This window comes from Phyllopteryx taeniolatus, chromosome 11 (assembly GCF_024500385.1).
Source record: "Phyllopteryx taeniolatus isolate TA_2022b chromosome 11, UOR_Ptae_1.2, whole genome shotgun sequence".
NCBI lineage: Eukaryota > Metazoa > Chordata > Actinopteri > Syngnathiformes > Syngnathidae > Phyllopteryx > Phyllopteryx taeniolatus.
Genome location: NC_084512.1, coordinates 17003573 through 17019457, shown reverse-complemented (window position 1 = coordinate 17019457; position 15885 = coordinate 17003573). Strand labels below are relative to the sequence as shown.

At 40.3% G+C, this 15885-nt stretch overlaps 1 protein-coding gene across 1 annotated transcript; it reads left to right on the top strand.

The window, feature by feature from the left end:
* Positions 1 to 7941: 7941 nt before the first annotated feature.
* On the top strand, positions 7942 to 15161 carry got1 (glutamic-oxaloacetic transaminase 1, soluble). The gene is made up of 9 exons (XM_061790151.1): positions 7942 to 8185; positions 9452 to 9633; positions 9720 to 9843; positions 10938 to 11050; positions 11574 to 11678; positions 11776 to 11926; positions 12589 to 12754; positions 12840 to 12982; positions 14034 to 15161. Exons 1-9 carry the CDS (start codon positions 8077 to 8079, stop codon positions 14171 to 14173), a joined length of 1233 nt encoding a protein of 410 aa, XP_061646135.1. The 5' UTR covers positions 7942 to 8076; the 3' UTR covers positions 14174 to 15161.
* Positions 15162 to 15885: the final 724 nt, after the last annotated feature.

The window sequence follows — 15885 nt, the reverse complement described above, 5'->3', positions numbered from 1 at the left end:
AAATATAATGCGTAGTGTACACATTATTTTGCCATAAAAATTGAAGAAATATATTTTCTGAATTTTCCTTGCCACTTTATAGAAAATTGCAAATAGACAAGTTTTTCCTCAAATAACATAGGATACGTTCATAAACAAAAATATGCCAATAGGAGAATTTGTGAGTCCACTGTAGTCACAAATCAGTTGAACACAATCAACAGAAATGATGGCAAATGCTCATATAGCTGGAAAAAAAAATGCTTTCAATGTAATGCTTCACTTTGCGTCCAAATTCCTGCTGAATTCTGTTAAAAGCACGTGGCAATATCAAATGGAGCCCGCAAACGCGTGCATGCAGATACTTGCGGAGGCCCACACCAAAACACACGTGTCAGGCGGCATATAGTCAGTCATTAGACTACACAGGGGGGCCCTGTCCCCGGTGTTGTGACTGTGTCTCGCTCCTTGTTAGAGAATTGATGACGCTGTCTTCAAAAAACAAACAAGGCGGGCGGCTAAAAAGGTGGTCACTCACCACAGCTCCCTGACCCAGAGAGACACACGGAGGCCATCGCAACATGTGAGCCGCGCTGCAGCGCCCCCCTCGGAATGCGTGCACGCACACACTCTTGTTTGTGTTCCATTGATATGGCCGCTGGAATGTGTCTGTCTTGTGCCTCAATGTGTGCCTTTGTGTGTTGTCAGTGTCAGCGTAGCACAGCAGCGGGATTAACCTGCACACAAACAAAACACAGATAAAGCACTTGGCAGCCCCCCCCCACCCGTTTTCTCGACATGCTTTCTATTGCACTGTAACAAATTCCAAAATAAATATTCCACATATCAATTGTCAGGTAGTGAAATGCAGAGAAGTTCTCTGTCTATATTAGGAGGATTCACTCATTGATCTGGATGTGACACGCTCCCAATTGTGGGCATCGTTTTGCCAGGGGCCTCTTCTGTCTTCGTCTTCTGTTCTGACTCACACGTCACATCACTGGGTCCCCGGGGGCCCCTCGCCAGTGCATTCACATCACACACCCTGCCTTGCTCTGGGCCTCCAAGCCTTGTTCCAGAAGCTCAAATCCCATAATTGCAGGGCTGACAGCGATAGCTAACGCAGACGTCCTCACCTGGTCGGAAGGAATGAAAACATCAAGGCTGTCAAAATGCAATGAGGAGATGATTGAGGAGGGTAAGATACTCGAGGAAAGTGTGCAACATCTCAGAAGAAATACAACACCCCAAAATAACTTATTATCATTTGATTGGTCATTTGATTTATTTTTTATTTTGACATTTGTATTTTTTTTTAATTATACAGAGTATATGCAAAGCATTCACTGCACTTCACTTCATCATTTTGTTGCTTACAGTCTCATACCCAAATGGAATTGATTAAATTTAAATCCCAATTATGACAGCATGAAAGAAGTCCAACCCTAATGGAGCTTGAGAGGAATGGGGAAACTTCCCCAAAATAGGTGGGCCAAGCTTGTGGCATCATATTTAAAAATACTTGAGGCTGGAGTTGCTTCCAAAGGTGCATTATCAAACTGTTGAGCAATGGCCTTATGTAAAAAATTTTTAAATGAATTTCTGTCAAAAAAAAACAACAACAAAAAGAAAACTTTATTTCTTTTTTTTTTTTTACTTCAGTTTATTTTTGAAAGGGGACAATGCAATTTCATAAAACACATGAAGTACACATGGTTAAAAAAGCCAGAATTAGCCAGAAGGCTCCTGTTTGAGGATTGCTAAAATTAGTTTTGCAATCCTCAAGCAGGAGAAATAATAAAAAATAATCTTTTAAATATCTAAACCAGGGGTGCGTAACCTTTTTCCTTTTAGGGGTCATTTCAGTTTTTATTAAGTCCCCTTAGGGCCATACTTGATCAATGAAAAAAAAAATGTTTTTATTGTCATCAATTTGGGAGCATTTGTGGGCAAAATGTTGCAATTCCACTATGGGGCGTATTAAGTGCTCATGAAACTGTTTGAAAGAATGCAACTGTAGATACTGTGAAGCAATATTACAATAAAGTTAATATCTGTTTGAAATCAAGGAGTTTGTGGACATTGGACACCCTGTAGATTTAACTACCGTATTTTCACGGCCATAAGGCGCATCGTATTAAAAGGCGCAGTCTCAGTTACGGGGTCTATTTCTGTATTTAACACATCCATAAGGCGCACTGCATTATTGGGCGCAGGCATGGTAAAACATACGCTAGCTTAAAACATACGGTAGCATGCATGCACGCTAAAACAATGTTTTTAAAAAGGCAGCTGGAGTAAAACTGAGTTTGGCTGAACTTTATTGACGTATTTAACAATGTACTCACGTTATTTTTTTTATCAATCCTCATCCACAAATCCATCAAAGTCCTCATGTTCTGTATCCGAAATGAACAGCTGGGCAAGTTCCCAAACAAACACGGCAGGTTCGAGTCAGTCTCATTGCCGTGCGAAATCTTGAACAACAGTGCAAGCAGACACGTTAGCCCAAGCATCCACAATCCATTCATAAATTGTGACGTAAATCGCCCGGCGCTGCCTCCTAGTCTTAGTAAAGCTGTGTTCGCCATTTGTCATCCATGGCTCCCACGCCGCTCGCAACTTCACTTTGAACGCCCTGTTTACACAGATGTCCAGCGGTTCGTCAAGCCTCCCGGAATGATAGCAAGCCCCGAGTTATTGCCCTCAGTCGAATGGTGACTGTAGAGACGCTTCTCCCGGCTGTTCTTTGCTCATTAATCCATTACTCGAGTTGGTCTTCCAACTCGGGCCACCTCGCCTTGTTTCCGTGTTTTGTTTTTCTTTTTTCGTCTTCGTCTTCTTGACTTGGCGAAGCTCGTTTTCCTGCTTCCTCCACTTGCGAACCATGGATTCGTTGATCTTGAATTCTCTCACGGCTGCTCGATTCCCATGTTCCTCCGCGTAACTGATAGCTTGCAGTTTCAACTGTGCTTCGTAAGCGTGTCTCTTTGTAGGTGCCATTTTTGGGGGTCCTTAGCCAAACCTGTTTTCCACAATGCACACCCCGGAAATGCTCCCAGTCAGTCAAGCGGTAAAAAAATAACAAATAAAATAAACACCCCTGCGCTATATACCTACTGGGGGCGTGGCTTTAGCATCCTACTTCACGCACCTTTCCCCTGTCCTCAGCCACGTCCGCTTTCCCTCTGTGTAAGCAGCGTTTCGGCAGGAAATGCTAAAAAAATAAAAACAAAATTTAAAAGTCAAGCGGAGCGCTCATCACACAACAACATTTATAGATGTTGGAACTCGGTGCACACATAAGGTGCGCCGCATTATAAGGTGCCCTGTCCATTTTGGAGAAAATTTAAGACTTTTAAATGCGCCTTATGGTCGTGAAAATACGGTAATAACGTAGTACACTCTTAATGGCCTGATTTACTAAAGGTTTGGGCATGCAAAAATGGATGCACACAACCAGGTTTGCTTCTGCCAAACACACTAAATTGCCGCGCAGTACATTTGACACTTTATGGGAGGAGTATAGGCAAATTGATTAATGTGATTTATCAAACCTTAGACAGTTGCGATGTTTTTAAATAGCGCGTCTAAAAGTTAGGTGCAAACTAGCACGCAAAGCAGTGCCAGTGTAGCACAGACTACATTTTGGTAATGCCAATAAAAATTATTACATCCTCCTCTAGTTAAATTTTGTAGCTTCTTAGTGATCTGCAGCTCTGCAGCGCAAAGCTCTCTTTTAAATACAGCGGTCTCCATCACGTTTAAGAATCTGTTAGAGTGAGATTCACTACGTTCACACTGCAGGGCATGATCCCCAATTCGAATTTTTAGGCTAAATCCGATCTTTTTATGTAGTCATTCACATCACAAAAAACAAATGCAGTTTCCAGTGAGGCTGGAACGCATCCGTGATGTCACGCGAATGCACGCAAAGCAGGACGTCACATTGCACGTGCGCATTACCACGAGGCGCCATGTTGACGAAAGTTAATATGGCTCTTCGCGTAGGTCTCGTCACTGCGCATTGGTGGTAATTTCAAACATTTTGTGCAACTGGAGCCAACATTTTCTTATATTTATCAGTTCTTGAGCATCTTCTTTTTGCCACTAACTGTTTTCTGCTCCTTTGTCTCCCATTTGCTTTTTTTGCATCTCTGTTTTGTCCAATAGTTGTGACGTTTGTCACCTTTCGATGACATATAGGTTGGATGCGCGCCCCGTGAGCTTCCACACTCCAGTCGAGTTGGATACATATCCAATTTCTACCCTCATATGAAAGAGGCCTGGGTGGAATATGAAAAATTGGAATTGTAATGGTTACATTGACATGAAAAAATCAGATACATGTCACATTGGCCAAAAAAATCGTAATTGACCTGCAGTGTGAACATAGTCTTAGTAAAAGATTGCGATTTATGAGCGACACGCCCACCAACAGTGTGTGCAATCTGTTCAAGCGAATAGGCAATTTAGTGCCCGCTATTTGGGATCTGAGTCAGTCAGGCCCAAAATGTCTTTTTTTAGCAGAAAATGTGTATCGCTACTAATAGTTTGGACAAAGTACTTACGCCTTTACAAAGAACTACAAAGAAAAGATCATTAGTGGCCAGGGGCGTTTATTTACACAACTGCAGATTGGGGAAGGAGGCCTTTATTTGTATCTCCATTTTTGGAACAATATTCCAAAATATTATTGCAATGTTACACTTTGTCAAATGAAAGTGGAGTGTATTAAATAACACTATTATAGAGAGAAAGAATGAGACAGACTGTGCGAAACAAATGCAGTGCATCATGTCGCTCACTGAAACATAAACATGCACGCACACAATATTGCGGAGCGAACGCTGATTGTTGTCGCATAACGCAAGCTCACCTGCTGATAATGCTCAAGGAACTCATTGCACACATTCAAATTTGTCTGAGAGGCTGGTGCTTCTGTTTTGGTTAGCAACAGTGTTCAAATGGGCTCAGCAGTTCACTATTCAATGAAATTTAATAACATCTATGAACTTACAGTATATTATTACGGTTACAATTTTTTCCTGAAAGAGAAGGTAGGCCACTGCTATTTGTCTAAGATGGACGACGTACCCACTGACTATTTGGTGCATGACATCTACGATATTAGCGAATGGACAGACATTCTCGGTTTATTTTCTGTACACTGCATTTGAGGAGAAGCAGTAATTTCTTGTCAACACACCCAGAGTGCACATTATGTGTATTGTTTACTAAATTTGGGCAATATCCTCATTAATATTATTGATAATGCTTTCAGACCGATAACATATTTTGAATGATGTTTGTCAAGTTAGGTGCAAAAAGTTAAATTGAATTCAATAGCCGTGACTGAACGCAGAGCTGGAACTCCCCGATTAATGGACGTCATTTTCATTAGACAGAGCATCTGGCCTCCTGTGTGGAAGGACTGAAGCACTTTCCAACAAGCTGCTGGCTGGGCTGAGCAGCTTTTTATTTATGAATCCCTTCAAGTGGTGCAGACAGCACAGTGGAGCCAGTATGTTTATAGCAGAGCTCAGCGCAGACCTTCAGGACACAACAGATGAGGATCCACGCACCGTCTAATTTACACTACCAGCACATGCTCTTAACTCAAACGACATTTTGATTGTCCGTCTATCGACGTGTATACTCTCGACCACAATGTTAGGCACACCTGCTCAATCTCATGAGATCCAATACAAGAGCAAGTATTTCTTTTTAAATACAAACAGTAATTGTTGTCACTGATTATTATTATTTTTTTCCTCAGAAAGCCTTTGCATGTAGATGGAGAAGTCAGCTTTTCTCCTTTGTCATGATGTAATTTTTTTTATTTCATCGATTGACTGTTTTGTATATTTTACAATGGAAATGTATCCCAGTATATAGAGAAGTTAAGATCTGTGTGATGAAACTAAAAGTTAAAATACTCACACTTTCAAGGCGATTTCAGAGCGATACTGTCACTTTGTGTCGTTTTGCTGTAATTAATGAATCCTTATGTCTACGCAGGGAGCACAGAAAAAGACATGAGCTTTGTGATTTGCATCGTCGGTATGTACAATATGATGTTTACAAGTCGGTGGCAATTCACATTTATGGATCTCTAGTAATCATCACGCTGCACTGGTGTACTTATGTGGTGGCGTCACTAAAATACACTTTCAAATGCAAAATGAAAAAAAAAAAACAATGATCAACTTAAAATCCCAAAATTGATGAGAAAATTGAAAATGTTGAAAATGAGAAATAATGGTTTTGATTTATGAAAATGCAGCTGTCAACCATAAAGCTCTCGCCACATTTAAGTGCACCGAGAGTTGGAGCAAGCTCTCAAATGTTCAAGGAGTTTGTTTCACATTTGAGGAGCTTTGTAACAGAATGCTGCTTCACATTGTTTGCTTTTGGTTCTGGAATCACTCAATAAACCGGCACCCGACAACCTGAGGGATCTGGAAGTCTCATAGGAAACTAAAAGGCCTTAAATATATTTAGGTCCACTCAAGACCATTCAGAGCTTTGTAGACCAACAAGATTTTAAAATGTAATCTTTTACTGACAGGTAGTCAGTACAGAGGTTTTAGGATCTGTGTGATGAGGTCCAGTTTCTTGATATGAGTAGAACTCAAGCAGCACTCTTGTGGATCAGTTACAGCTGTCGGATTGATTTGGCATTCAGACGTGTAAAAATCCTGTTACAGTAGTCCAAACTACTAGAAATTATTGTGTGAACCAGCTTTTCTGTGTCTCGGACAGAAGACGTTTCTAGATATAAACAGACTTAGTCCCAGCTTTTCGGCGACTCTTAAAATTCAGGTCCGAGTCAATAATCACAGCAAGAATTCTCACTTGATTTAAAATGACATGAAGTTGAGCATTGGCCTTTTCCCAAAGCAATGATTTCAGTCTTTCCTACATTGAGCTGGAGAAATGTCTGGCTTGTTCACACATTTGATGTGATGGATACACTCAGTCAGAGAAGGTCTGACAACTTTTGGCACTTTTGGCAATGTTCCACACTATCCAGTGTGATATTATAGACCAACTCACGATTCGTTGACATGAGAATTTTTACGATGCCTTTTTCGGGGGTGACTTCTCAGGCTTCTGATTGGCTAAAATGAAAAAAAAAAAAAAAAACACTCCGTAGAGGGCCACCCATTGCTTTTTGAAGTCACTTGTCAGCTGCCCTGGGAACAGGTTTTCATGTAATTTCTGGTTTAATTCCATTGGTGTATACAGAGATATATCTTTTTTTAACTTTAGTGGGGAGAACATATATATGCATAAAAGTGGACAATAGAGTTATGATGTGTGGAGTTTGAATGGTTTTCCGGGGACTCTGGCTTCCTGCCACACTCCAAAAGCATGCATGGTAAGTTCACTGAAGACTCAAAATCGTCCATAGGTGTTGGCGTGAATGTGTTTTTTGTATGTTTAGCCCACTGCAAATTACAGCCACAGATATACATAAGATATAATACCTCTTTTGACAGTCAAATCAATCCAAACTGAACATTATCTTTATCAATTCAGAAACTTGACCCTTTATATTTTTTGGGGGCCTAATGAAGTTTCCACTGAACGGATAGTTCACTGTTGAACTTATATAGCTTCTAAAACCTTCCTTGTACTTGTAATTATGATAAAACTTCATTGAAAGTACTTTACAGTAAATATTGACTGTCCTTGTAAATTACACATTTGCACTATATTCAATTATTTTGCGCCATCTTGTGGTCAAGTATTTTACCTGCATTTTAATCACGATCCCCGCCCTTTTGAATGCGATTGGCTGAGTTTTGTGTCAGTAGCGCGACAAAGGCGCTCATTGGTCAGCATCCTCGCCACTTGTTTTCCGCTCTCTCCGTTGGACTTTCACCGGAAATGTATTACCGACCGACTGTGATTGGTGCGCATTACACGGCCGCGTTCCCATTGGTGCAGCCGTATCACTCCCTTTTCTCTTTAGCGGCTGTCGGAGTGCAAAGTGTCAAGTGTCCCCTTTCTGTCGCTTGTCCGGTTCATTTCGTGATTGAGTTGTGTTTTGTTTTAAAGTTGAAAGTGTACAGTAACAGCGCTAAAGCCATGTCCGTGTTTAGCGAGGTTCCCCAAGCGGCACCCGTAGCCGTGTTTAAACTAACACAGGACTTCAATAACGACCAGTTTCCACACAAAGTCAACCTCGGCGTTGGGGGTAAGTTGGAACAGAACACACCATTGATTTTACTACGGTCCCGTTATTTGCAATCCTTTTGCCATTCATGGTTTAATGTTGTGAGGTTTTTTTTTATGTCATCATAAAACCAATTAATGTAAGTGATGTCTCACTCTTCCTGCAAATGTACACCTGAAATTTAATTCATTATCAAATGACATTTGTGCTCATCTGTGAGGCAAACCTGCACAATGACCTCTGACTCTCGATCAGATTCAAAGTTCAAACTCCGCCCCTGTTTGTGAAACAACCACACATTTAGTCCCGTGCAACCTTTGTCACTTTGAATCAGATTACGAGTAATAATCCTGTCTGCTTGCTTTGCAAAAGAGCCATGCGAGAAATGCTGCAGGCGTGTGTGGTAAATGGCACTGTTATGTTGTGTTGTGTTGCTGCTGCTGCTCCTACCTGAGTCCCATGATTAAGTGCAGGGGGATGAGGCTTGCTAATCTCTTCATCTTTAACAAGACAGTTTGGCAGATGGCGAATGTAGGCCAAAACGTCAAGATTTATCATGCATGCCATGTGTTTGGTTGTTTGTAGCAGTGGAAGCAGAATCAAAGTTTTCTAACAAGCCAGGTATCTTGAGTCGGAATTTGAGAATAATGTTGTACACATTACCAGAGAGAAAAATGACATTCTGCAGTGTTTAGAATACATCAATAATGAGCGTGGACGTCTTTGGCCCTAAAACAGGAGTGGGCAAAGTACAACTCTGGGGCCACATATGTGACATTTTCCCCTGAAATTGCTTATTTCAAATATATTAATAATTATTGTATTAAATAATTGCTTCATTGTAATTCAATTAATTACATATAATTTGAAAGTGGAACCTCTAGTGTCAAACAGCAGAAACATTGGTCAATTTGAACTGAAAAGTGTGCTGATGACCATAGAACTGGAAATGACACTTGGTAATGTAGGGAAAGGTCTGGCTACTGACCGCAATGGGAGTAATTCATGAGATATTAATTGCATGCAGAAAATCATTTTACCAGGCAGATGCTTACATACAGCAAATGCCCTGGATGGGCCAGAGACCAGTCCAGGGTGTACCATGCCTTTTGTCAGTTGGGATAGGCGCCAACTCACCAACCACGCTAATGTGGACAAGTTTTATAGAAAATGAATGGACTGATGCTAATGTAAATGGAAAGTAGCTGAAAGCTTAATGGATAATGTGTAGCTAGCTAGCAAGCTCTGCAGGTCTTCCTTCTTCCCTCTCCTGAACTTGTGTTGCAGCCTACCGCACAGATGAAGGCAAGCCGTGGGTTTTGCCGGTGGTGAAAAAGGTGGAAATGATCATCGCCGATGACGACAAGCTCAACCACGAGTACCTGCCCATACTGGGTTTGCCCGAGTTCAGGTCCTCGGCGTCCAAGATTGCGCTGGGATACGACAGCCCTGCTATCCTGGAGAACAGGGTGCGTTACACTTGGTTCGTGTGCTCCACCATTGGATTTGCACTTCCCTTTCGTCTTCATTTATGCTGTTTGTCTGTCCCATTCAGGTGGGGGCGGTTCAATGTCTGGGCGGCACCGGTGCACTAAAGATGGGAGCAGAGTTCCTCAGACGTTTCTACAACGGAAGCAACAACACAAAGACACCAGTTTATGTGTCTGCGCCGACCTGGGGTATAAACACACTTGGGCTGGATTTACACTCCAGTTCCAAGTGGCTAATTCCGATTTAATGCATTTATTATTATTATTTTTTATAAAATTGTCATTTCGAGTGGGACATATACAATATGGCTTTGTTTACACTGACGGAACAACTTAAATTGCATGGAAATACAGTGGATATAAAAAGTCTACACACCCTTGTTCAAATGCCATATTTTTGTAATATAAAAAAATGAGACCAATATAAATAATGTTAAAACCTTTTCCAACATTAATGGGACCTATAAACTGTGCAGCTCAAATGAAAAAACAACAACAATATTTTCGAGAGGGAAAGTAAAAATCAACTGAAATAATGTGGTTGCACAAGTGATGAGAGGGTGTGCACACTTGTGCAACCATGTGATTTATGCTTTTTATTTTTACTCCCCCCTCTCTAAAAGAAAATTATTATTTTTTTATTTGTACAGGTTATACTGTGGCGGCACGGTGGCCGACTGGTTAGAGCGTCGGCCTCACAGTTCTGAGGACCCGTGTTCAATCCCCGGCCCCGCCTGTGTGGAGTTTGCATGTTCTCCCCGTGCCTGCGTGGGTTTTCTCCGGGCACTCCGGTTTCCTCCCACATCCCAAAAACATACATGAATTGGAGACTCTAAATTACCCGTAGGTGTGAATGTGAGTGTGAATGGTTGTTTGTTTGTTTGTGCCCTGCGATTGGCTGGCAACCAGTTCAGGGTGTACCCCGCCTCCTGCCCGATGACAGCTGGGATAGGCTCCGGCACGCCCGCGACCCTAGTGAGGAGAAGCGGCTCAGAAAATGGATGGATGGATGAAGGTTATACTGTAGGTCAGATTAATGGTGGAAAAAGTGAGTAGAATGAGAATGAACCATTCAGTGTAAATCCAGCCATAGAAAGACAATAAAAACTGGAGAATAGTTATTATTGTAACGTATTCTTAGCCTTCATGAAAGCCACTATAAAGATATTATTTGTGGTCTCGTTTTAGTCACAGCAGCTCATTATCAGTGGACGTTGACTAAAGCGACCTTGTGTCAAAAGTACAAAAACAGTGAAGAGGCTTTATCTACTTGTTTGCTACAGAAAATCACAACGGGGTGTTCACCAACAGCGGCTTCGATAATGTCCGTCCCTACAAGTACTGGGATGCAGAAAAGAGAGGCCTAGATCTGTCTGGTTTCCTTGGCGACTTGGAGGTAAACAGCGTGACGTGAACTCTGGAACTAAGCCTGCAAAGTCAAACAGCCCCAAAAGTGGTACAATTCGCAATTCAACCAAAATGTTCTCCCAAAATTTGCCCCAAGGCAAATCTTCTAATGCATCAACTCAGTTCGTTTAGCTTTTTCTTTGGCTTTTTTTGTGACGTCACCACAGACGGGTGCCAGTAATGCCAAAATATAAAAGTGTAATGACAACCATAGAACCACAAAATGGCCCTCACACTGAAAAGGCCTGGCTGCGAAGTACAATGACAATACAGGTAATCAAATATCAATTACATACTGACAAAATAAGCACAAAGCTCAAAATGTGTTCTGAGACTGCTGACTTTTTAATGGAAAACATATAAAACACCACTTGGTGACAGTACCCGGTTCCCTAGTATTTCCCTTGTCAGAAGTCCTCAAAGGATGAGTAGTTTTACTTTAGTTTGATTTTATTTAGTTTTATTCAACTTCCTTACAACTTCTAAAATGTCAACCACTTCCCCTTTCTCAGAGCTGTCCAGAGCGTTCCATCTTTGTCCTGCACGCTTGTGCCCACAATCCAACTGGCACAGACCCTACACAGGAGCAGTGGAAGCAGATTGCTGAAGTTATGATGGTAATGAAAATCTTGTTGCCTCACTTGTCCTCAATAAGAAGTACTAGTTCAATGTTTGTGTTTGTAATGAGTATTGTTTTTTTCTGCTCTTTGTCAGAGAAGAAAGCTGTTTGTGTTCTTTGACTCGGCTTATCAAGGATTCGCTTCGGGCAGTCTGGATAAAGATGCCTGGGCCGTCCGGTTTTTCGTATCTATGGGCTTTGAAATGTTCTGCGCCCAGTCGTTCTCCAAGAACTTTGGCCTCTATAGTAAGAACCGCATCCGCCCGCTCCACCAGCTTGTCACCGATAAGATCTCAGAGTATTAATAGTCAATATATTTAAAAATATTCAAATTTATAGAATACATTCAAAAGTAAAGCTGAGCATTTGAACTCCACGGCTAAGTAAAACAGCAGCACCAAAGCATGTAAACAATTTCTCAGATGAATTTACGTGTGGAGTCTTTGCACGTTGTAAACGAGTTCCCTGCACAGCAGTGAAGATGATCTTGTGTTTTGTGGGGACGGTGTCTATAATCACACTTTGCGTCCCAAAAGAGTCTGACATGACTCCACGAGGTTGTTTTTCTTGTGAGCAACAGGACTTCCACTCTGCCCCATTGTCTATATTTCTCCTTTTTATGTTAAACTCCACTTTCACTAGACATAAATTCTAACATTATTATTCCAAAAATCTTCCCCCATCTGCAAATGAGTACATAAACGCCACTATTTGTGTAAATACGATCATCACAAATTGGCATTAAAGAAGATACAAACACTTGCTTTATCCCAAAGGGAAGTTGAAAATATGTGGACTAAAAAAACAGGTGGAATGCAGTTCAGAACCTGCTAAAAATGGCATTCTTCTAAAGATGATGCTTAATTAATCCCAAAGAGAAATCCTCTCACATCTATTGTTCCCACCAGACGAGCGTGTTGGCAACCTGACCGTGGTGGCTCGCGATGCTGACAACCTGAAGAGAATTCTGTCCCAAATGGAGAAGATTGTGCGGACAACCTGGTCCAACCCGCCGACTCAGGGGGCTCGCATCGTGGCCGTCACCCTGAACTCGCCCGAGCTCTTTGTCGAATGGTTAGTTGTCAGAGCTCTAAATCTGATGCGATGGCTATTAAAGTAGTATGTTAACAAATGTAAGATTTCATTTGTTTGAAACCAGGAAAGAAAACGTGAAGACCATGGCTGACAGAGTATTGTTGATGAGAGCCCAGCTGAAAGCCAAGCTCCAGGCTCTGGGGACGCCAGGAACCTGGGACCACATAACAGAGCAAATCGGCATGTTCAGCTTCACCGGACTCAACCGTGAGTACACGCGCACATGCACACGCTCACGGTGGAAGCAAAAACACACACACACCATGCAGTACAGGCACACAATCAGTTATACAGGGTTACCTTGACTATTAATTCGATGGACATTGTGCTGCTCCTTCTAATGCACTCTATTTGGTCACCAGCGGGCATTAAAATACATAGATGTAGATTTGACATTGGAATGGGCTATGCTGCAGTAATTTGATAGTTTTTTTTCTCAGTCGGTAAAGAATATATGCCTGTGAGTATTGTTACAGTATATTGTCTGTCTCCATGTGTTGCTGCACCATTTGTTTAAATATCAGTGGGTTAAAGGGGTTATAACACCGCAAGTTCCACAACATCTATACTGCTGTAGCTTTGTTAACCCGACTGTAGAGTTTTGCAATTACAAATGCAGCGGAACATTGAAAGTCACACACAATGGGCTGAGTTATCTGACGTTCACCATTATAAAACCTATATTTTATCCAATTTTTAAGTAACATTTCCATATTTTCAACTGTCATACAAGTGTAAAGATGGTACAAAAAGCAATAAAGACACAAAAACCTTCCTACGCAAAGCTGACGGGCATTGCAGCACATCTCTTTTTTTTGTCATTTATCCAATTTGTAAAGAGTAGAAAGAAATTAACTAATGTTAAAAACGACATGTTGCTGGAGTACTCCTCGGAAGATGCAGTAGCTTGATGCAACTTTGGCACATATTCTTCTGTTTTTGTTGGCATGTATTTTTTTCTGCAGGGCTAGCACTCTTAAACCTTCTGTTAACACATCTTGTTGAGGTTGCTCCTTTTTTAAAAAAATAGTGTGAAAAAATAGCCAAAGAAAAAAGTAAGCGTGTGCTAAGTTAAGCTGGTTAAGCAGCTATTAAGCTGGGGTACACTGAGCTCTTACTAGGCGGCGGTTCGAGGTTCAAAGTTCTCAATGACTTATATTTTTTCTGAACTCAGCTATGCGAAGAATTCCAACATGTGTTCCCGCTGTTACACATGTGTGTAATATAGCCACATTTCTGCCGCCGTTATTTCTCGCAGCCAGACAAGTGGAACACATGGTGAAGGAGAAACACATTTACCTGATGGCCAGCGGACGCATCAACATGTGCGGCTTGACCAGCAAGAACATCAACTACGTGGCCGAGTCCATCCACGAGGCTGTCACCAAAGTCCAATAGGAGACTCTGCTCATCCACACAAGACACACGAGTACTGTACCTTATCTAAATGCATTAAGGCAGGGGTGGGCAACCTGCAGCCTAATGGCTATATTACGGCCAATGTGGACCGTGCAACACCGCACAATTTTTAAATCATGTAAAATATTGCAGGAATAGCTGTAAAAATCCCCAAAACATTTAACATTCAAATGCTCATTATATAGGGTAGTGTCTACACAGAGATCAGAAAACCCTGACATTTAAACAGTGGGGTGTAGATATTTTATAGCCACTGTATAGTGACCATTTTATTATGGACCTTTTTATCAAAAGACAGAACTTTCCAGTAATCGCCCTTAAGCTAATTGTTTGTTCAGAGTGGGCATTGTAAGGTTATGGAATTACTAATTTGTTTTTTTAAATTTCATATCATATTACTGCTGAGAAATTACCAGTCAGAGGTTACTACATTCCTAGTGTCACAATTTGATTCTTGGCAATTTAAAACTAGTTCATTGAACACAGTAGCTGTATCACTGGCTTAAATTAAGCAGCAGTATTGCAGCGCAAACTGCTTAACTGTCCGTTTTAATCTAAACGGGAACATTGTAATTAAAAAAATATATATAAATAAATAAATAAGTCACGCTGCTTCGAATAAGACTTGGAATTTGTGATAAACAACAAAGAATAAACACTATATGGAAGTGTTTAATTTGGCGTTAAAATCAAGCTTGAAATGAAGCAATTTTCTTACCACATAAAGTTGTACTAGTTGAGTTGCCTCCTGACAGATTTGTTAGAGCACTGACTTAATTCAATGTGTTTTTATCTCTTAGACAAAATGAAAATGTCTCACCGCAGGGTACAGTATTCCAAACTTGTATCATGGGAGCTTTTAACACAAACACAAGACACTAGTCTTCATCGTGTTTAGTCTTAACGTGCACATGAATTCAAGCTATGAAAATTCTCAATAGAAACTCTAATAAATTGGTTGAAATCACATTTGTGCATTTGTCATTCATGCTGGAATCATTGTGCATCTTAAGGGAAAGAAATGACTAAATCGATGCTGGTTTAGCATTAATGGTTAAATATAAAATAATAATAAATAAAAAAAAAAAAAGGGACCACAATATTTGTTTGTTTATAATGCATTCATTAGAATTCAATATTTTAGATAAGTTTCTTATCATATTTGGGTAGGTTCAATAGTTTCACATTACAAGAAGTAAATAACTTGGCAGCAGTTTAGCATTATGGGTAAAGTAAAAATAAAATAAATACCAAACAACATATGGAAATGTTATATATGTTCATAATATACTATTTTACATTTTTTCTTTTTGCAGTTTTCTTATCTTTGGATAATTTAAAGAACATAACCATCCAGATTGCAAAATATGACCAGAAAATAAACATAGCGATAGTTGGTGTGAATGGTAAATAAAAAAATACATGTACCTATCATAAAAAAAATTAAAAGACCAAAATAGTACAATGTTATTGTTCATAATGTATCATATAATTTATTTTCTTTAAATATATTAGCTTTGTTACATTTCCTATAATATTTCAGTACTTACATACATAATCAACCAAATTACAAAATGTTACAAGAAAATAAATATACAGCAGATCAGAATTAATGGTAAATAAAAATAAATAAAACAATTAAGTAGCATATTTTGTTCTCCATAATAAATTATTTTGTTCACATATACTGT